This window comes from Adiantum capillus-veneris, chromosome 19 (assembly GCF_014529385.1).
Source record: "Adiantum capillus-veneris isolate H3 chromosome 19, ASM1452938v2, whole genome shotgun sequence".
NCBI classification, from domain to species: domain Eukaryota; kingdom Viridiplantae; phylum Streptophyta; class Polypodiopsida; order Polypodiales; family Pteridaceae; genus Adiantum; species Adiantum capillus-veneris.
The window spans coordinates 90,050,152-90,073,141 of record NC_140949.1 but is presented as its reverse complement, the minus strand read 5'-3'; the positions used below and the strand labels follow the sequence as shown (position 1 = coordinate 90,073,141).

Here is a 22,990-nt window from a genome sequence, read left to right as displayed (position 1 = left end):
GAGATATACGAGCTGCTTGGAACCATCTTCGGATGACCAAGAAAGATACAATCAATGCTTATTGTGAAAGATTCTGGAGCTCTTTTCTACCCGCCTCTTCATTCAAGAAGATCTCGTTCAGAGAACAGATTGAGTGGTTCACCTTGGGTCTACCTACAGAAATCTGAGATCATTGCTTGGAGCAGAAGTAAGTTCTATTCAGGAGTTGACGAGTCATGCGAAAGGGGGCTTTGCCATTCACTTTGGCAGTCTGATCTACCCCACAGATGAGAACATGACACAACGAGCCGAACAGACTTCTTGGAATGGAAGTAGAAAGAAAAGAGCAACCCAGAGAAAAAGGATGCATGACCCAAGCGAGCTCGATTCATCAAGGAGGGGAAGTGCTTTGGATACGGAGAACAGGGACACATCTCCGCGAAGTGCCCAAAAAAGGCACAGATAGAATAGAATGATAAGGACGACGACAGGCCTGCTGAACAGACTTCTGGGAATGAAAGTAGAAAGAAAAGAGCAACCCAGAGAAAAAGGATGCATGACCCAAGCGAGCTCGATTCATCAAGGAGGGGAAGTGCTTTGGATACGGAGAATAGGGACACATCTCCGCGAAGTGCCCAAAAAAGGCACAGATAGAATAGAATGATAAGGACGACGACAGGCCTGAGAGTTCGAGAGCAGCTAAGGAACGTGGACGAAAAGGCAAGATGGAAACATGACTGGTTCGAGATTGTGTGGGTACCGATCCCGACACCATGGATGAGAGTACAGAACTTTGCCGAGCTTGGGGCAAAGTGAAAGATCAAGAGGCCCTGATTTTCTTTGATGGAGGAGCCAAGGCCAACTTCATTTCACAGGAATTGGCGGCGCGGCTCGAGATTACTCTCGATCGGATGGGACCACTTGCGGAGGCAGTTCTTGCGGCACCCAGCAGGGACGTAGCCATTACACCTGTCATTGGCAAACTTCGGTTGCATTGTCAGGGGTATTTGGGGCATGAGGACTTCTTCATAATGCCTTTGGAGGGTTGTGATGTTCTCTTAGGGATTCCCTGGTACCACAAGAACAACGCTGTGGTCGATTATCGGGCGAGAAAAGCAACTTTGACTACAAAAAAGGGCAGAACAATTGTACTTGATATTAAACTGAAGGGCGAGTTTGTCCCTATTGTATCGGCTTCGGCCATTTCAAAATTAATGAAATCCAGTCTCTTTGTTTACTCGATCTTTATGAAAGAATTGAGCGATAAGGATAGGACAAATACGTCTAAACTTGATAAAGAACGCCAAGATTTTCTCCACTCTCATGCTATTGCTTCTCAGAGGGCCTACCAGGAGAGTTACCACCTGCTTGTCCTGAAGATCATACCATTGATCTGATACCTGAAAGCACACCACCGAACCGGCCATCTTAACGTGTGAGCGGAGCACAGAATGAAGAGATTATGAACCAAGTGAAAGACCTCTTGGAAAAGGGTCTTGTCCAGCCTAGTACTTCACCGTATTGCTCTCCAGTGTTGTTGGTTTTGAAGAAAGACGGATCTTGGAGAATGTGCATCGATTATAGCACTCTCAACGAAATCACCATCAAGAACAGATTTTCGATTCCTAGGATCGATGATATACTCGACAAGTTACAGGGATCCTCGTGCTTTAGCAGGATTGACTTGAAGAGTGGATATCATCAGATCCGAATCGCGCCAGGAGACGTCTACAAGACAGCCTTTCGGACTACTCGTGGGTTATTTGAGTTTTTGGTGATGCCTATTGTCTTAACCAATGCTCCTGCGACATTTAACCGGATGATGGACAGGATTTTTCGAGAGTACAGGCTATTTGGTGGCACTTTCTTTGACAACATCATTGTTTTCTCCAAGAATGAGGTAGAACACAGAGATCATCTGCTTCAGGTCTTTCAGGCATTGCGAGATCTCAAGTTAGTGATTAATGCAAAGAAAAGTAAATTTTATTACTAGAGATACACTTTTTGGGACACATTGTCTCAGCAGCTGGAGTTTAAATGGACCCGGCCAAGATATAGACTATCCGTGATTGGCCCGATTTGAAAAATGTCCATGAAGTGGGATTGTGTTCGTACTACAGGCGGTTCATACGAAAGTTTGCAGAGGTTGCTTCCCCTTTGCATGTCTTGACACAGAAAGGAGTCCCTTTCTCGTGGGGATCCATTGAGGTGACTATCTTTCGGACATTGAAAGAGAAATTGACTACGGGACCAGTTTTGACTTTGTCGGACTTGCAGAAGTCATTTGAAGTATATTGTGATGCTTGTGGTCGTAGTCTGGGTGCGGTCTTGATGCAAGAAGGCCATGTCATTGCTTACCAAAGCCTGCTTTTGGCGGTTATCCATGCTCTTACTCAGTGGCGGCATTACCTACTCGGAGCTGATTTTACTGTCTTTACAGACCATCCGAGTTTGCGCTACTTCTTGTCACAGAAGCAGCTTTCGGAAAAGCAGATGTGGTGGGCGAACATCTTGTCATAGTTTCACTTTCAGATTGTCCATGTGTAGGGACAGAAGAATGTGGTGGCAGATGCTTTGTCTTGGAAGCCGTTGGTTCTGGCTATTTCCGTGATACATCATAGGAGATTCGAGGATATGGTCGATCAGTATGCCACAGATACGGATTCTGCAGATATTTTCACACTGATACGGGATGGGGAGACAGGAGCTGGATACTCCCTTCGGGAAGGCTACTTGATGAGAAAGACTATGTTGTGCGTTACACAGTCGTTGAGGGAAAAGGTTATGACTGAATGCCATTGTCCACCTTTTACGGGTCACCGAGGCATTGCTACCACCATGAAGGGGGTAGAGAGATACTTCTTTTGGCCGGGACTCAAAAAGGATGTGGAAGAGTTTGTGCGCATTTGCTTAGTATGCCAGAAGGTCAAGTTTGACAGGCATAAGGCACAGGGATTGTTACAGCCTTTACCCATACCCACCCTCCCCTAGGGAAGTATTGCGATGGATTTCATTTTTGATCTCCCGAGAACACAGAGTGGTCACGATGGTATCTGGACTGTTATTGACAGATTTAGCAAACAGGCTCATTTCATTCCAGTGAAGAAAACAGTCAAGCCGGATCACTTAGCGAGACTGTTTGTGGCCCAGATCTTCAGATTACATGGCATTCCTGAGAGAATTGTCTTCGACAGAGACCCCAGATTCACGAGTTTGTTTTGGAAGGCAATTTGGGAGAACATTGGCACGCGGTTGCAGTTCTCGCATCGTTCCACCCACAGACTGATGGGCAATCTGAGATTGCAAATTCAGCGGTTCTAGATTTATTGAAGTCTTATATCTTTGATCAGAAGACTCAATGGGAAAAGTATTTACCTTTGGTGGAATTTGCCTACAATAACACGATACACTCTTCGACGGGGAAGGCGCCATTTGAGATTGTTGAAGGTGCTGCGAAGGTTCCACCCTTCTTAAGCACGAAAGATAAGATCTTTGAAGCGGATGAATATACGCGAGATTTGGATACGACTTTTGCCAAGGTTCGCGAGACTTTGCAGAAGTCTCAAGAACGATAGAAAAAGGCAACGGATCGCCATCGTCGCGACTTGAAATTGAAGGAGGATGATTGGGTGCTCTTACGTTTTGAGAAGGCACGTCTACGAAAGAAAATGGGAAAGGAGAGGCTTTTTCCAAAGCTTAGTATGCGATACTACAGACCTTTCCAGATCAGCGAAAAGATAAATGATGTCTCCTTCCGATTGAAACTGCCAGATACTTGGAGGATTCACAATGCATTCCATGTGAGTCTCTTGAAACCTTTTAAGGGTGATGTGCCTGATGATGGGGAGCCTGATGAGCAACCCAAAGTGCAAGAAAACGAGGAGATCCTTGTTTTTGAACATATTTTGGCACATAAGGATATGAAGACTAAAGGTAAGTCCGAAGGCGGTTCTTGGTTAAGTTCAAGACCTATCCTGCATTGGATGCGAAGTGGATGGAGGAGGAGGACCTAGCAGATACTCCTCAGATTGTGAAACTTTACCTTGATGTTTTTGGTTTAGCATAGTCTATTTCAAACGGAACCCAGAATTCAGCTTGGCCGCAGATCTGGTGCAGTGGGATGCACAAGAGGAGAGTCGCTCCACTCCTTTGTCAACAGATGCCTTGATTTCGATAGTAGAGTCACTGATGTCTCTTTGAGCTTCAGAGATACTGAAAGCTGACAGTATTTTGCTATATGACTTAAATGAAATGGAATTCTTGATTCTGATACAGATTTGTTCTTGACTTCTTTTAAGTGCAGGAACTGATAGACGAAATGACTGCAGCATTTTGGTCTGATTGATCTCGAATAGACATGGTTGCAATAGGGGTTAGTCAATCGGACATTGATGAGGTCCCGATTGGACCTAGATGTAATTGCTAGCTACATTGCCGATAAATCATGCTCTAAGATCCAAATGAATGTTGAATGTCATGTGATGTCCTATGATGTCTGGTGATGTCCTGTGATGTCGTGTGATGTGACTGTCGATTTGGTACATGTGCTAGATGTGTGTTCCTAGTACGTAGGTACTAACAGTCAGTGTCTGCTAAGATGGTTTATGGCTTTTGTCGGTTTTGCAGGCGTAATGGCGGTCGATTACGATGCTTTCAAGAGGGGGGTATGTCACAAAGTGATGACGTGGCTACCGACAACAGAAACCCTAAATTCTGCCAAAAACCCTAAAATGCTTGCAAACCCTAATTTTTGAAAGAAGCCCTAATTTTTGGAAACCCTAACTCTAACTGTTGTCTGGAAATCCTAATCAGGCGGGGAATGCCACGTGGCAACAGGTACGGATTTCCGGTATTTGCGGAAGCAAAAAGTAGCTGTGAGGGCGACGCAATTTGCTTTTTCTCTACGCTTGGCAAGAGAGAGAGAGAGAAGGATTGTTTGCTTTATTTTACTCTCATGGAGAGAGAGAGAGAGAGAGAGAGAGAGAGAGAGAGAGAGAGAGAGAGAGAGAGAGAGAGAGAGAGAGAGAAACTGGTTTTGATTTCAAGCTTTTGGGGCTCTGCGTTTGGGCATCCCTTGTAACATTTAAATACGCGGATAAGGGCTCACTTCTCAGAGCATCTGGATGCAAGAGTTTGAGAGTGAAACCCTAACCGCTCTTTGTACTTTGACATTGATTAATACATAAAGAAATACCGAAGGGGGCGCAAGTCTTTGGGGCCAATATCTCTAGGCACGGAACTCCGCCGGGCCAGTGCAAATCTATTGTGATCTGTGAATTGTTTCGAAGTGGTTATTTGGTGCTGTCGCGATTGATTCTTGACTTGGAGTGTCCAAGTCTGTTACACCACCTGCTCATCCTAAAGATCATACCATTGATCTGATACCTGGAAGCACACCACCGAACCGGCCACCTTGCCGTGTGAGCCGAGCACAGAATGAAGAGATTATGAACCAAGTAAAAGATCTTTTGGAAAAGAGTCTTGTCCAACGTAGTACTTCACCGTATTGCTCTCCAATGTTGTTGGTTTTGAAGAAAGATGGATCTTGGAGAATGTGCATCGATTATAGAGCTCTCAACAAAATCACCATCAAGAACAGATTTCCGATTCCTAGGATCGATGATATACTCGACAGGTTACATGGATCCTTGTGCTTTAGCAAGATTGACCTGAAGAGTGGATATTATCAGATCCGAATTGTGCCGCGCAACGTCTACAAGACTGCCTTTCGGACTCCTTTTGGGTTATTTGAGTTTTTGGTGATGCCTTTTGTCTTAACCAATGCTCTTACGTTTTGAGAAGGCATGCCTAAGAAAGAAAAAGGGAAAGGAGAGGCTTTTTCCAAAGCTTAGTATGCAATACTACGGACCTTTCCAGATCAGTGAAAAGATAAATGATGTCTGCTTCCGATTGAAATTGCGAGATACTTGGAGGATTCACAATGCATTCCATGTGAGTCTCTTGAAACCTTTTAAGGGTGATGTGCCTGATGATGGGGAGCCTGGTGAGCAACCCGAAGTGGAAGAAAACGAGGAGATCCTTGTTCCTGAACAGATTTTGGCACATAAGGATACAAAGAATAAAGGTAAAGTCCGAAGACGGTTCTTGGTTAAGTTCAAGAACTATCTTGCATTGGATGCGAAGTGGATGGAGGAGGAGGACCTAGCAGATACTCCTCAGATTGTGAAACTTTACTGCGATGCTTTTGGTTTAGCATAGTCTACTTCAAACAGAACCCAGAATTCAGCTTGGCCGGAGATCTGGTGCAGTGGGATGCACAAGAGGGGAGTCACTCCGCTCCTTTGTCAACAAATGCCTTGATTTAGATACTAGAGTCACTGATGTCTCTTTGAGCTTCAGGGATATTGAAAACTGACAATATTCTGCTGTATGACTTTAATGAGATGGAATTGCTGATTATGATACTGATTTGTTCTTGACTTCTTTTAAGTGCAGGAACTGATAGACTAAATGACTGCAGCATTTTGGATTGATTGATATTGAATAGACATGGTTGCAATAGGGGTTAGTCAATCGGACATCGATGAGGTCCCGATTGGACCTAGATGCGATTGCTAGCTACATTGCCGATAAATCATGGTCTAAGATCCGAATGAATGTTGAATCTCATGGGATGTCGTGTGATGTCTAGTGATGTCCTGTGATGTCGTGTGATGTGACTGTCGATTGTACATGTGCTAGATGTGTGTTCCTAGTACATAGGTACTAACAATCAGTGTCTGCTAAGACGGTTTATGGCTTCTGTCGGTTTTGCAGGCGTAATCGCGGTCGATTACAATGCTTTCAAGAGGGGGGTATGTCACAAAGTGATGATGTGGCTACCGACAGCAAAAACCCTAATTTCTGCCAGAAACCCTAAAATTCCTGCAAACCCTAATTTCTGCCAAAAACCCTTATATGCAGAAACCCTAATACCATAACCCTAATTTTCTGGCTGAAACCATAAAGCGGCTGAAACTACCACGTGGCCAGCGTACGGATTTCCGAAAATCACGGAACTTGCTTTTTCTTCTTCCTAGCGACGCAATTTGGAAGCTTTTGCTACGTAAGAGGAATTTGGAGAGAGGGAGAGAGAGAATTTGCTTTATTTTTTGCTCTCTTGAGAGAGAGAGAAATTGCTTTTGACCTGGAAGCTTTTGGGGCTCTGCTTATGGGCATCCCTTGTAACCTTTAAGTAAACGGTTTAGGGCTCACTTTGGAGAGCATCTGGACGTAGAGTCTGAGAGTGAAACCCTAACCGCTCTTTGTACTTTGACATTGATTTAATACACAAAGATAAACCGAAAGGGGCGCCAATCTTTGGGGCCAATATCTCTAGGCACGGAACTCCGTCGGGCCAATGCAAATCTATTGTGATCTATGAATTGTTTTGAAGTGGTTATTTGGTGCTGTGGTGATTGATTCTTGACTTGGAGTGTCCAAGTCTGTTACAGGGCATCACATAACTGCACGTAACGGAGAGAGAGAGAGCAGTGTGTAGCGTGCACGGCATCACTCCTGGCACCACACTGTACATAGAGGGAAAGGAAGCACTCCATAGCTCTTAATCTGTGGCAGTTTGCATAATGAGGCCTCTCCCAGCTTAAATTTCAGCGCCACCTCTTCCTTTGTGAGGCAAGTGCACAGAAATGTGCCACTTGGCGCATTTACAAGCATTTTCCCGTTTCGGGTTTGCCGCCTAAAAATCTCCCGACTGGTTGTTCGGTTGACTTCGCAGCAGAGTTGTAAAATGTTCCCCTGGTCATACTGGAGGTAATGACGCGAATACATTTCACGGCCCAAAATAGCAGCTCCCTAAATTTTAGGAGATGCTTCCGTTGGGCTCCCACTGGTCTTCTGACCATCTATCCTCATTGGGACCGCATCCAAAAGTGCAATGTGGCCCAACTGTCGGATACTTTCTGTTGGTAGTCCCACCTTGACTTTATGCCTTTATTGAGTTCACTTCCTAGTATCCACCAACTTGCTAAGTGTGACGGGGGGACCTACATGATCTTGCTCTGAGCCTAGACATCCTCTTACTATACGAATTCCAGTGTCGACCACTTTCCGTCTGCGGGTGAAACTACCGTTCACATTGCCATACAATGTCCGACCGTTTGCTACATCAAAAAGAGGGTCTCAAAAATAAAACAAAAATCATTGGAAAGAAACCAACAACTAAGGTTAGCAGTTGCCTCGACCTCGTGACATAGTTAACAGCTACCACGACCACGTGACATACCCCCCTCTTGAAATCGCAAACGTCCTCGATTGCATACTATAAATATACACCACTGATGATCTTTTGCTATCAACACTCTTTTATCATCGCATGTATCCGCAAGAAAGGTCGTAACACATAGATACAAATGACTTAATTGGACCTTCATACTTTTGTCATTTCCATCTATTACACTAAATTCATATGTACATTTGATGTACTAGCTATATCATTACCCCTCCTTTGCACACGTGGGGTTGGGGCATAGGTAGGTTGTAACCCAAAGGCTTCAAGGTAAAGCTGCAATACATTTGGTGACTCTGACAGTGCATGAGTGTGGAGAAAAATCGTGGCGTTCTTCATTCAGGTCAAAACGTATTCGACCTTCAATCATCATTAATTCTCTCCAAAAATTCTAGTAAAGAAACTGAATTTCATCAAGTACAATCTCTGTGCCCTTCATTTGTCAAAGTCGCTTTCTCGGCGTGGTAGTCAACCACGTCGTCGTTCTTGTGGTACCAAGGGATTTCGGGTAGGACGTCACAACCTCCCAAGGGAATTACGTGGAAATCCTCGTGCCCTAAACACCCCTGACATTGCAAACGAAGTTTGCCAATGATCTATGTAATGGCAACATCCCGTCCGGGTGCCGCTAGAACTACCTCTGCCCGTGGCCTCAGCCTGTCTCGTCGGGCGTAATTCCAAATCGAGCCGCCAATTCAAGTGAAAAGAAGTGGGTCTCGACTCCTCCATCAAAGAAAAATGAGGGCTTCCTTATCTTTCATCTTGCCCTAAAAGCGGCAAAGTTTTGTATTTTCATGGATGTGATTCGGTTCGGGCTCCACACAATGTGGTACTAGTTCTGCTTTTATTTGCCTTTTTGCCACGTTCCTCAACTGCTCTCGAACTCTATGGCCTTTCTCCATCCTATTCATTCGGTGCCTTTTTAGGACACTTCGCGGAAATGTGCCCAGTTTTCCCGCATCCAAAGCACTTCCCCTCTTTGGTGTAGTTAGCTTTCTCTCGAAGAGTGAGCTTGGGTCGTGCATCCTTTTCTTTCTTTTGTAGGTTGCTCTTCTTCTTTCTACTTTCATTGTTCGAAGTCTGTTCGGTCCTTTGCGTCATGATTTCATTTGTGGGGTAGGTCAAATTGCCTGAATGAATGGCAAAACCCCGTTTCGCATGACTCATCAGTTCCTGAATGGAATTTGACTTTTGCTGTAAGCAGTGATCTTGGATCTTTGTAGGAAGTCCCAAGGTAAACCGCTCAATCTGTTCTTTGAACGAGATCTTCTTAAATGAAGAAGCTTGTAGAAAAGAGCTCCAGAATCTCTCGCAATATGCGTCTAATGTATCTTTCTTGGTCATCCGAAGATGGTTCCAAGCAGTTCGTATGTCGCGCTCGTACTCCTGAGTCAGCCATCAAGAAATAAAAAGCCTTTTAAATTTTAGCCATTTAAGTGGCGCTTTCTTGTTCAATAGAAGAGTGGACCACCAAGTTCGAGCATTTTCCTTGAAGTAAGAGTTAGCCCTCCTAATCTTGGAGTGCTTTGAGTAATGTCCTCCAAAGAAAGCTATGTCAAACTGCTATATGAAGGCCAAAGCCTTCGAAACATCTCGAAATCCAGAAAACGTTGTCAGGAGTTTTTTGGAGCAAGGGATTGCGCATATGTACATATACATGCATGGTGCATCAAATAAAGAATTGCCCATTTTTCAGAGCAGGTGGTTACGTGGGGCCCACATGTGTACAGGTAGGACAGGATGTACATAGTGCATCGATTTTCACTATTACCAGTACCACTGTGTTTTTTCTACAATAAGGAGGAGTTTTCCATCATCTACGAGTACGAAGCAATTGGCAACTTTTATACACAAAGTGAAGTACATGGCACGGTTTATTCCATTGTCTTCACAGCTTCTTTATCCATTACAGCAAGTGGCAAAGCATGATCCATTGCAATGGGATGACAAGTGTGAAGAAGTGTTTCAAGAGGTGAAAGAGGTGTTAGGGGGGTTGTCAACCATGCAGGCTCCTGATTGGGAGAAATTGTTTTATGTAAATCCATCAGTAGGGGATGATGCCATTGGAGCCATGCTATTGCAAAAGGGGAAGGGCAGCCATTATATGAGGCCAGTGTATTGTGCAAGCCGAGTGAAGTTGGTAGCGGAGAGAAAGTTCTCGGAAGTAGAGCTAGTGATGGCCAATGTAATATTTGCTTGTTGACGATTTCATCATTACTTGCTACCACGGCCTTTTGTTTTCTTGACGAGTTATGCCTTTTTGCCACAGTTAATTAATGGTACTAACATGTCAAATGTGGTGAAGAAATGGGTAATTGAGCTGCAAGAGTTTGAGTTCTCTTTTCTAGTGGAAGATAGTATAAGGGCTACCCTAGCTGATTTGTTGACCTACAAGGAGAATCCCCTTATTGTTAAGGAAGAGGTGGTGAGAAAGGTAGTTGAAGAAGTGCCACAGATCAGCAATGCACATGTGTTGTTCTTTGATGGTTCATACAGAAAGAGCCATGATGCAGCTTCAGGGGGTATAGCACTTTATGATCCAGAGGGGAAGCTAGTATGCAAGAGAGGGTTCAAATTGGATGCTCATAGTAACAATGAGGCTGAATATGCTACTCTGGAAGCCGGATTACACATTTGTTTGAAGCATGGGGTTCGAAGGTTGAGCATAAAAGGTGATGCCTTGTTAGTGGTGAAGCAAGTGCTGGGTGTGTGGAAGAGCAAGAACACCTCATTGAAGGAAATGTGCTTCAGAATTAAAGGCGTGTTAAAAAAGTTCGAAGCATGGATCATCAGACACATTGAACGTGCTCTAAATGGAGAGGCACATGAAGCAGCTCAAGGCATGATTGGGGGAGCTATTTGTGTTGAGGACCACTTTACCTCTTTATCATGGCCGGGAAAGTTTGGCTCAAGAAGAGGAGTTTTTGCTAACAGGAATCATTCCAAAGGAGATTCAGAAGTCTAAGAAGTATGGCTTTGTGCATAGAGCATACAGGTACAAATTGATTGGTGATGTCTTATACATGAAAGGGGCTGATCTCGTGTTGAGACGTGTACCTTGGCGGGAGGAGCTTTACAGAGTGTTGGAAGAGAATCATGAAGGCGCATGTGGTGGCCATTTTACTCTAAAGATCACCTTGCATAAGATTTTGCAAGAGGGGTATGTATGGCCTAGTTTGCACAAGGATGTTCACCATTGGTGTAGGGCTTGCAATAGGTGTTAAGCATTTGGGAAGAGTGTTGAAGCCAGAGCTACGAAAAACCATTATGGCGTTTGATGTGTTTGAAAAGTGGGGGATTGATGCAATAGGCCCGTTACCTATCACAAGCAGGGGCAAAAGCTATATCTTGACGGCAGTGAACTATCTCTCTAGATGGGCAGAGGCTATAGCAGTAAAACAGATCACTGCAAAGGATGCGGCAAAATTTGTGTATGATGAAATATGTTGCAAGTTTGGAGTGCCATTAGAGCTACTTTCGGATAAGGGGCCAGGATTTAGAGCTAAACTGCTAGACTTCTTATGCACAAAGATGAAGATTAGACACCAGCATACCACTCCTTATTACCCGCAGTGTAATGGCTTAAATGAAAGATTCAATGGTGAGTTGGTATAAATTCTTTCTAAAGTGACAGAGCACCAAGGAAAGAATTGGGATTTGGAATTGCCTAGTGCATTATGGGCTTACCGTACTTCGGTGAAGACAGGTACAGGGTTTACTCCATTTCATTTGGTGTATGGAAAGGAAGCACTATTGCCTGTGGAGGTAGAGTTGCCTGCGGTCAAGATGTTAGAGATGTTGCTTGGGCCGCCTCGTGATGCATTCAAAGAGAGGCTCTTGCAGTTACAAGAGGTCCAGTTGGATAGGATGAGCGCATTGGAGCATTATGGGCAGATGCAGGATAAGGCTTTGGCAAAGATAAATGAAAAGGTCAAAAGTAAGGGTATTAAGAAACATGACTTGGTTTTGCGTTACAACAGTAAGCTGGACAACACCTTCCAAAAGAAGTTTCAAATTAAGTGGGAAGGCCCTTTCAAGGTAGTGGAGTGTTTTCCAAATGGCACATATCAGCTGGCTAACCTGGATGGTGTTCTACATAAGTCAAGGGTAAATGGATTGCGTCTTAAATTGTATCATGCTAGATTGATGATGGTGGAGCAAGACGAGCTGTCTGTGGATCAAGCAATGTTGGTGAGGGATGACGAGACCTGTGATGCGGCGAGTCTCATATCTCTCTTTGCTGCTGTTGATCATGAATGATCAGGCAGGCTAGGGGATGGGCAAATTATGTCAGGAGTTTTTTGGCCCTAAATTGTTCATCCGAGGTCGGATTTGAGCACTGTGACATTGTAGGGTGGGGTTTTTGGGCGTTCCGGACGCAATGGCGTTGTCCATTTTGCCAAATTCCTCACAGATTTTCTACTGTTTTTCTGTGTAATCTTCTCCGGTGAGTGAAGCCTCTGCTTAACTTTGTGGTTGTATCTGGTGTATTTCCTCAATACTGTGTAAACTATTTGCCCCATTGGTGTTGGGCTGAGCTTCATTGAATCTAAACAACAACAATTTGCCTCCTTTGAGCTGAATTGAGAGTGTGTGTGTGAGTGTTGAGTGGGCAAGTGGGACATCTCTCTCTTCTCACTCCGTCTGTGTGTTTCCTGTCTCGGCCAGGCGGGTTGTGTAAGCCGAGTGGTGCCCCATAGTGTGTGTGTGTATCCTTCCAAGAGTGTGTGTCGGGTCGTTATAGAGGCGTTCTGTGTGTTTTTATCCCGCTCACAACGTGTCAAATTTAATTGACTGTCCACCTTCCTTAAATTCTCGAACTTTCTTGCTTTTATCTTCTAGAAATTGGTTGGCTTTATAAATTTCTTCTTCCTTGCATAAAATCTGCTGTCGTCGGAGTCCGAACTATCCGAAGTCGAGTCCTCTGTAGAACTGTCCGAAACTGGGCGAGATTTAGACTTCTTTACCTTTTTCTTGGCCTTTCCGAAGCGTTGCTTTTTGCTTCGCTTTTTCCCTTTTCTGTCTTCTCGCTTGAGTGGGAAGAGCTAGAAGAAGAAGAAGAAGAAGAAGAAGAAGAAGAAGAAGAAGAAGAAGAAGAACTATGTACTCCATCAAATCGCACACGCTTCTTCTGCTTTCTTGCCGAGGCAAAAGTAGATTGACGACCCAAGTAACTTGGGAAGTCTGTGCTTTTTTCTGCTTTTTGTCGTGTTTTTTGGCTTTGTTCTGCGCGTCAAAAAGCTGACTAATCCGTGCATCAACCACCTCTTCGAATTCTTGCTCTGTAAACATCCTAGGCGTAGGAGGTTGTTTGAGCGTCGGTTTGAGGGGTGGCTCCATGGTTTGCCGCCACTGTGAGTGCACCTCGTCGAAGGAGGTCTAGGTGAAAAATTTTGCAAGTTTAGGGTCCTTCGCAAAATTCATCATCAACTTTGTCGCTTCATCGACCAATCTCCGATGTTCCATCTCTTCAAGCTCCGCCTGAGTAGGCTGAGGCGGGCCGTACTCCTTGTGTGAATCTTCTTCGTGATCTCTTCCCGCATCTCCGGATGCAGAGGAAGTCGACTGTCCTTTGCTTGAATCCATAAGTGCTGCGTAAAAAGGATCGGATTTCCCGGTAGAAGAGAAATCGGCCGTGCTTTGATACGACTGTAACAGACTTGGACGCTCCAAGTCAAGAATCTACCGCAACACGACAGGAATTCACTTCAAAACAGTTCACAATTTGATTTGACACCGGCCCAACGGAGCTTCGTGCCAAGAGGTATTGGCCCCAAAGACTGACGCCCCTTTCGGTATTTCTTTTTGTATTAAATCGTTGCACAAAGTACAAGGGAGTGGGTGGGTCTCACTCTCAAACTCTACGTCCAGATGCTCTACAGAGTGGGAGCCCAAACCACACTTATAAAGAGTTACAAGGGATGCCAAAAGCAGAGCCCCAAAAGTTGTCCCAAAAGCTGAAAAGCAAAAGCCTAAAATAAAGCAATCCTCTCACACACTCCTTGCTTAGGAAATAAAGCAAAGAATCTCCAAAAGCACTCTCTCTCACTTGCATAGAATAAAGCAGCCTGTCTATACGCTTTTGCCACGTCAGCTGTCCGTACAACTTTCTGCTTTTTACGCCGCAATTTGTGGGGGTCCGTACAATAGTGCCACGTCAGCATTTCTCCGCGATTTTCAGGATTGTTTGCCAGAGTGTGTGTGGGTGTGTATCTGCTGTGACCATGCCATGTCACCAATTTGTGACAGCATCTCCATTCATTCATGCTTCGTGGGTCGAGGGGGCCCATACAATCCTTCTGAATCAACAGAAGGTGGTCGTCGTCCATTGAATCTTCCATGTTGTTTCCTGAACCTGATTGGTCAGGTGTAACAGCTTGCTTCTCGATTGAATCCTTGTGTGTCGCGATAAAAGGGATCGGATTCTCCATAAAAGGAAAATCGACTGAGCTCTGATACCACTGTTACGGACTTGGACACCACGACTGAAACCGGCCCGTAGGGCTGTAGACTTTGGCTTTCACCCGAAACTTTACTTTAAACTTTAACACATAGAGAAACCTTGCAGAAGGAACCTGTAAAAGGAATTAACACTTCAAAGCACACACGGCTCGGAAGCTAGAATGCTCCGAGCAGACACCGACAACCTGTAGGCCCCAAAAACTGGAGCCCCTTTTACACCTGTTCTTGCAAAATTTCAGCAGCATAACTGCCCCAAAACTCGCCCTGAACAAATCCCCCTACTGGAACTCACTTCCAAACACATAAACCCTCTGTTTTGAGTCCAAAAACAGCAATTACAGCTCGCTGTATTTACTGGTTTTTACCCAGTTTTCAGCCCTAAACAGTCCCTGTCACAAACTGCTGACGTGTCAAAGCCTTGAAGAATGGAGCCAACTTGGAGATCCTGGCCGAGGGGCCCAAACCCTAAGAAGAACAAGTAACAAAAGAAGAAGTCCTACCAACTTATAGGGACCTCGTCCGATGGGGCCCCAGTGACATAAAAGACATTAAAATAAAGGAGGACCCACACAAAGACTTGCGCAGTTGATGACGTGGTAGTTATACGGAAAATCTGGAAATTGCATTGACATGATGACGTGGCAGATTGTACAGATTTCTGTGTTTTGCGCTGGCAGTTGTACGGACTTCCGTGATTTATGCTTGCAACTTTTTAGCATTGCTTTTGGACCAGAAGCTTTTGAGTTTGAAGGCTTTTCATGTAAACTGCTTTTCATAGGCCAAGGGCCTTTAAATATGTGCTAAGGGCTCATTCTCCGACATGCTTCCTGGAGAAGGTGCAGAGTCTAGAGTACCGACTTGTACTGTGTTGATGCAATATAAAGAAATACTGAAAGGGGCGCCAAGGTTTGGGGCCAATACTCAGATCTAGGGTGGAATTCCGCCACTCCGTGTCGCATGTCGTCTCTCTCTCTCTCTCTCTCTCTCTCTCTCTCTCTCTCTCTCTCTCTCTCTCTCTCTCTCTCTCTCTTTCAGTTCAGTTGTTATTGAAGTGCTAAAAGTCTGTTCTTGTCTATTGGCACGTGGTGCCCGTCTTGTGACAGTCCCGAAACTGTCCTCTAACAGTGGGGCACTGTTCCCAATGCTTCTGGTATCCATAGGGCTGCAAAACAGTCCAAAAACAATGCATAACCAACGCTAAAAATGCACGTGTAAAGTGAGGTTATCACCCTCACCGGTGCCTGGTTTTGGAGTAGCAGTTAGCTACTCCTGTTCCTCCTCAAAGAGGCTCTTGCCTTGACACAAAAGCATAAGACCACACAACTGTGCGTAGGTCAAACGAAGAGCCCTCTTGTGGAGCATCACGTTACCTGGGGCATCACGTTAGTAGGGGGAGAGAGAGTAGTGTAGAGTGTGTAGGACATTACTTCTTGCACTACATTGTACATGAGAGGGAAAGCTTGCACACAATAGTCTTAAGCTGTGACAGGTTCTCAATGCAGCATCCCCATTATAAATCGAGCATCCCCTCTTCTGCGCTTGACCTGTAAAGCATCTGTGGACAAATAGATGCAAAAGGGGAAGAGTTCCATGGCTGCCAAAACCTGTGTATCGCTAAAAACATAGCAAAACAGCACGCATCCAATGCCTTGCAATGTTGAAAATGAGCTCCTTGGTCCTCGGAAAAGTCTTGGGAAATGCAGAGAAATGGCTGAAATCAAAGTTATTAGCCTCCAAAACTGCTCCAAAAAGTCAGTTACGAGTTCTGTTCTCCCAGACTTTGTAAATTGGCCAAAAAGTGCCACTTGGCACTCATGCATGCAATTTCCCCGCATTGGGCTTCCCGCTTAAAAATCTCTCAACTGGTGCATCAGTTGATTTTGTAGCAGAGTAATAAAATGTTCCCCTTGTCATTCTGAAGCCACTGACGCGAACAGATTTCGTGGCCCAAAATAGCAGTTCCCTAATTTAGGAAATTCTTCCATTGGACTCTCACTGGTCATCTGACCATCTTTCACCACGTCCAAAAATGCAATGTAGACCAGTTCTCGGGTGATTTTCTCTTGGTGACTCCACCTTGTCACCGTGCCTCTATGGAGTTAATTTCCTAGTATTCACCAACTTATTAAGTACGGCGAGGAGACTTAGATGACTTTGAACTGAGCCTAGACACCCATTTACTACTCGAATTCCAGCGCCGACCAACTTCCTGTCTGTGGGTGAAACTATTGTTTCACACTGGCCATACAATGTTCGACCATTTGCAACTTCAAAAAGAGGGTCTAAAAAATTAAACAAAAATCATCGGAAAGAAATCAATAACTCGAGTTAGGAATTGCCACGTCCTCGTGACGACGACACTCACGAAAATACTCAGAAAATTGCTTAAAAGAATCTTATCACAATTTAATAGATAGACAACCCGACCCGGCGTATTTTTGTGCCTAGAGGTATTGGCCCCAAAGTCTAAAGCCCCTTTCGGTATTTTATTTTTAGGAAAAAATACCAAAATACTCATCTAATCTGTGGAAATTCCTAAAATATCGCTCAAATTTCAGAATTTCCCAAAATGCCCCAAATATTTTGTCACAAATTCTCAAAATTCCCAAATACCCCTGGTTGTGAGATTAAATTTCTCCAAAGATAAAAACAATTGTAGCTTTTCATAAGAAGATTGATTGTTTGTCAATACCAGATGTTAAAACTAGAATTTGAGTTGGTTATGTAGGCTTTAGAGATGAATTGCTTCATTAATTTTAGACGTAAATGCCTTTTTTTGCCAGATAATTTGTGACAAATTACATGCTAAGCACTCAAAAATGGATCTCAATTGTCAAAAAGGAAATAAGATTAGGAATTTGGACCAATCTAACCAAAAGCGATACAAGGGCATTTTGGGAATTTTTGAAATTTGAGGTGTATTTTGGCAATTTCCACAAATTAGAGGGGTATTTTGGTAATTTTCCCTTATCTTTATGTTAATGCTTGAGCAAAGTACAAAGTTCGAGGGTCCTCTCTGCTAGAGGCCCTGGCACCTCTTATAAAGGCTCTGGGCCTTCTCAAAAGCAGTCACATGAAAAGCTTTAGTCTCAAAAGCATCTGGTCCAAAAACTGGCGCCCAAAAGCTGCCAGTCCAATTGCGGAATTTCGCACAGTGCCACGTCAACAGCCAGCGTAAGTTGTGGAGGCATTCGTACAGCCCTGCCACGTCAGCACATCCACATGATTTTTGGTCCTTGCTTAATTTTTAGAGTTCTTGTGTCCCCTAGGCCCCATCGGACGAGATCCCTGAAGTTGGAACATCTTATAAGATTCAGTTTCCTCCGGGTAGACATGTCATGTCATCACTTTGAGACATTGTCATTTGTATCCATGATATTTGGCATGCAATCGAGGATGTTTGCAATTTCAAGAGGGGTATGTCATGAGGCTGTGACAATCACTAACTTTATTCGTTGGTTTTTCTTTCCCTTGATTTTTATTTAATTTTTGGGACCTATTTTTTGAAGTCACAAATGGCCGGACATTGCATGGTTAGTGTGAAGTCGAGACGTTCACCCGTAGGAGTGAAGGCCAGGCAGCCATGAGATGGTTAGGTCGATCGGCACTGAAATCTGACCAGTAAAAGGGTGGTTAGGCTCAATTAAAGTCATTTAGGCCCCTCGCCGAGACTTCATAAGTTGGTAGGTACTAGGAATTTAAACCAAACGGGCAAAGTGGACACTTGGCTACCCTAGAGACAATTGCAAGGACACCTCAGCAAGGGGAGCACCCAAAATCGAGTAGAGAAGGGAGAGCGCTGATTCTTGAGCTTCATAAGTGACTAGAGTGTGTGTGTGAGTAGTGGGTGCAGTTTTACAACTTAAAAGGAAAGCTTGCCTGCTCCTCTGTCTTATGTAGCACGATGATTCCGCTCTCGTGCACACTTCTCCCCTATTGAATACAAAATTGTGATGCCTAGCTCAAGGGCTTTTCATATGTATGTACAATTTTGTGGGTTTATGCGAAATTGCCGAGGCATGAACCTCTTGCACAAGTATCGAATTAGCTAACTGTTAATCCCAAGCAGGTACAGGTTGATTTAGAGCGAGAATCTCGTTCAAATCAAAGGGCAAGTAGCTTAACAGGTGCGGGAACTCAAGGGCTACCTACGGGTGCGTTCGGCCCACAAAATGGAGCCCAAAACGGTTTAGGGTTTTGCCCCCAAGAGCTTCGGGGAAGCTAGGGAACTGCCAAATAGGTGTTCTGGTGTGTTTTAGAGGATAAAAGCAGAGAATTTAGTGCGCTGTGTTTTCTCGCCAGGTTTGCAAAAGTGCTCTAATGTGCGTGGAAAGTCATTTATTACATGGGGATTTTATTTGTGAAGCTTTCACCTAGCGTTATCTTGCCAAAATTGGGATAGAGTAGGCAATTTTCAAGCCCATAAAAGTGGGACAGCTCGTAGAACTTTACAAATTTTTCTCAAATTTTAATTGGAATAAAGAAATACTAAAAGGGGTGCCAACCTTTGGGGCCAATAGGGTGTCACTGTCTATTTTGGAGAACTCTAGCTACCAAGTCATAAGTTGTTTAAAGTAGTTTCCAATCACAGGTTTATTCATGCAATTATGTTGTGTCGTTTAGTAGAGGTAAAGTTAAACTACTCATAGATCGGGTGAAAGCCAATGTTTACTGCCCTTTAGTGAGGCCACAGGCCAATTTCAGGCGCTCCACCTCTACTGCAAGGCTTGCTTGCTCTGTCGGCGATAAGATTAAGTTGGACGGTGGGCTCTACAGGGTGGGGCACGTCTAAGTCCCTCTGGGGCGGAGCAGGAGCCTCCATGTGTGTCTGCTGCTGTGGAGAAGAAAAGGCGAGACGATGTCAAGGGTGGCGAGTCGATGATGAGGGCGACAAGTCGCAAAAAAAGAAAACAAAGTGAATGACCAGCAGAAAAGGGGAAAGGGGAAGGGGGGGGGGGGGGGTGTGTGCAGCGCGAAGGTAGGGGAATGGGGAGAGAGCAGCAGCAGTGAGCTCACATAGCTCAATCAGCAAGAATCCTCCTAGCTGTGCATGCACTCTCTCTTAGAATCTTTGTTCTCTCTCTAGAGCGTGCTAATTTTCTTTCTAGACCGGACCCTTCTCTCTCTTTAAAACAGTTCTCTTCCTAGAACAGAGTAGTCCTCTCTCTGTAGAAGCTTGGAAACCGTCGGAGTTTGAACTTTGAACGCTGAAGTCATACTGTTATGTCCCCATATCACTAGAGAGATACCCAATGGGGGGCATTGACAGTGGAAGTTTAGGGCCACTGATTCTCAGGAGCATCTTGTTCCAGCATTCCAAATCCCCCCCCCCCTCCCCTCTCTCTCTGTGTGTGTAGTCACTCTGCTGTTTACTTCAGGTTTTCAGTTGGTTCAAATGCTGAATTGGTTGAAACGTACACACGTTCAGACTGAAGTCTTTCGTATGTACTTGTGCTGGTGTGCATATGACCTTGTGGCATTGTCATAGGTACAAACATTTCCTTTTTTTCCACTAGGTGTATCTGAGAGAGCTTTCACCCGTAAGAAAGGACCAAAGTATGGAGCGTAACAACTCAGCAATTGTGTCTGCTGTTGAACGAACTATGAAGAATTATGCAGATGGCGTGTTGCATGTATTAGAGGGGATGAGCGGGCGGCTTTCACAGCTTGAATCAATCAGTCAAGATTTGGAGCATTCTGTCACAACACTTACAACTTCAGTGGAGGAGAACCATGAACACACAGATAGGAATTTCAAGATACTAAATGAACGCATCATGGAGGTATGCTAAATTATCATAATTCTTACTTCTTTCTTGACCCTAAATACAGTGCTAAATAATGATCTCAAGCGGTGTACTTGATTCTGCAAGTTTATGTCCTGTACAGATGCACCGTAGTGTACAAATATTAAGGGACAAACAAGATATTATTGAAGCCCATGCACAACTGGAAAAGCTGCAAACTTCTAAAGCACTTGCTGAGAAGCAGAGTTTGCCTGGGCTAGCAATCACAGATTCTCAGGAGACAGGGAAGGGTTATCAGCAGCAAGGCTTGCAAGTACAGTCTCAGAAGTCATTGCCCCAGCCGCATGTGTCACAGCCGCTGGCACTTGCACCTCCGCCGCTTGTGTCGCAGCCTCCGCCGTCTCTTGCACCTCAGCCACCCGTGTCGCAGCCACAGTCACTTGGGACGCCACAATACCAAGCACTGAATTCGCAATCGCAGCAGTTAGTGCCTGTGCAACATGTACCCCACCAGGAAGCATCAGGCCAGGTTATCCAACAGATCTCCAAGGCACCCATGACTCCCTCGGAGCAGGTACAGTACCAATCTGTACCACAACAGTTGCAAGTACAACCAATGCTACCCTCTCTGCCGCCGCCTATGTTGCAAACACAGCAGCCACTTGAGCAGGGACGCTACCAATCTGTGCCATCACAGATGCAGATGCAGCAACCTCCTCTTCAACAAGGCTCCTCCCAGCTCCCAATGCAAGTAACAACACCTCAGCAAACAGAGCAGGCACATTACCAATCAGCACCCCAACAGAGACAGCTACAAGTGCCACAATCGCAAGCATCCGTCCAGCAGCCTCTACAACCACAACAACAGGGGATGATGACGCAGCAACCAATACAAGGACAGCAGGGGATTGTGACACAACAGCCGATACAAGCACATCAGGGGGTAGTGCCTCAGCAGCCTCAACACTTGCAGCAGCAACCTAGCTCTCGGGTGCAGGGCTCGTTTCAATACTATGGTCAACCGAATGATGGTCAGAGCTATGCTACAATTGCCCCCGGTACGCCTACTTATACGCAAGGGGGGTACATAACTGAGTCAGCACGTGATGCTGCAAACTTTGTTCCCCAGCAGCGTCCCCTGCCCCCTAACCCAAGTCAGCACTCATCACAGCTGCCTCCAGTACAAAGTTTTCATCAGATGGCTCTGACGCCACCCCAGGTCCCTCAACCATTGCAGGAGTCTGGTTCTTTTGGGAATGTGAGTGGTCCAATGACCTGGAATAGGCAGACAAATTTAGGTGCTCCTAATGCAGCTCCTCGCTTACCAACGGCCCAGCCTTTGCGAGGTGACCATCCTTCTCCAGAGGGGAGTGGGATCGTTGATAAGGTTGTTGCAATGGGCTTCTCTAGGGATCAAGTGCACGGTGTGATAAGGAGGCTTGCTGAAAGAAACCAGTCTGTGGACATGAATGTGGTGCTTGATATTCTCATGAATGGAGGAGGTAGGGGGATCCAGGGTGGCTTCGGCAGATAGGGTTTGTTTTCAGTTGTTGTTTTGCAACAGGATGTCATTACTTTAATATCTTCCAATGTAATGTTCTTATGTTGAATTCCATTGGTATCCTATTAGATGAGGCACAATGGGTATTAACTTTTGTCAAACACTTGTTATGGAAGGCATGTGCAGATTCAAACAGACAGCATACGAACAGAGTGACAGAACCTTCTTATGTTTATAAGAATGTATTGGGTTTGTCATTACCTATAACAGGAGTAGAGTGAGCTCGCAGGTGCAAACTCCGGCTCGGTCATTGCGGCCAGGTCAAAATTGCAGAATGTGAGATTTACTTAGGTCTGTAATCAAAGGAGAATGTTCTCTTGTAAATAATACACCTTGTGACTCTGTTTTTACATAAAAGCATAAGAGGCATTGTTCAAGAGTTGTGTGTGGTACATGTCAGTATGCTACTAGTACGTTATGCATTTCAAGGTTATCTAGGGTTGTAAGAGTTCTTTAGGTAGTTGCATTGAATTGAGAGAGGAAAAATTAATGCCGTGTTGCTAAGTGAGTTGATGCCGTGTCACAACGTGAGTTGCTGTGTTTGCTGAGGTAGGCATTTGAAGTGTTATGAGAGTCTACCTTTAGTTCTAAAAGTCCTTGTCAAAGAAACCACCACCCCCTTCCCCCCCCCCCCTGCCGGTGGCCTTGGGGCGCGACCGCTTTCCTTTATTTGCAATAAGGGTTCATCCAAAGGATTCTTTGAGTGGACCTTGGCTACCGTAATCCCCGTCCTTTGGATGCTGATATGCCGTTGGAGCTTTGCTATGAGAGACATTGAACAGTGGGGTGCTATGTGTTGTATCCAAGGTGCTGTGAAGCTGGGTGCAATTATTTGATTTATGAGCTGCGAGGCAAGCATTGCATAGCTCATCGATATCAACAGCTTTATGGAACCAGATTGTATCCACTGTAAAAAACCCATTCTAACAATGTAATGTTTATTGTTCTAGGAAAGGAGTCCTTAAGGATGATGATGTATTATCATCGCAGCGG

General features: G+C 44.8%; 1 protein-coding gene across 1 annotated transcript in view; it reads left to right on the top strand.

Moving 5' to 3' along the window:
* Window positions 1–22,204, top strand: part of LOC147434446 (uncharacterized) — a 63,560-nt gene extending 41,356 nt beyond the window's left edge. The window contains exons 2-3 of the mRNA XM_086490909.1: window positions 20,206–20,472; window positions 20,579–22,204. Coding sequence (XP_086347035.1) covers window positions 20,206–20,472; window positions 20,579–21,970 — 1,659 coding nt within the window. The 3' untranslated portion in view covers window positions 21,971–22,204. The remainder of the gene's footprint in view (window positions 1–20,205; window positions 20,473–20,578) is intronic.
* The last annotated feature ends 786 nt before the right edge of the window (window positions 22,205–22,990 follow it).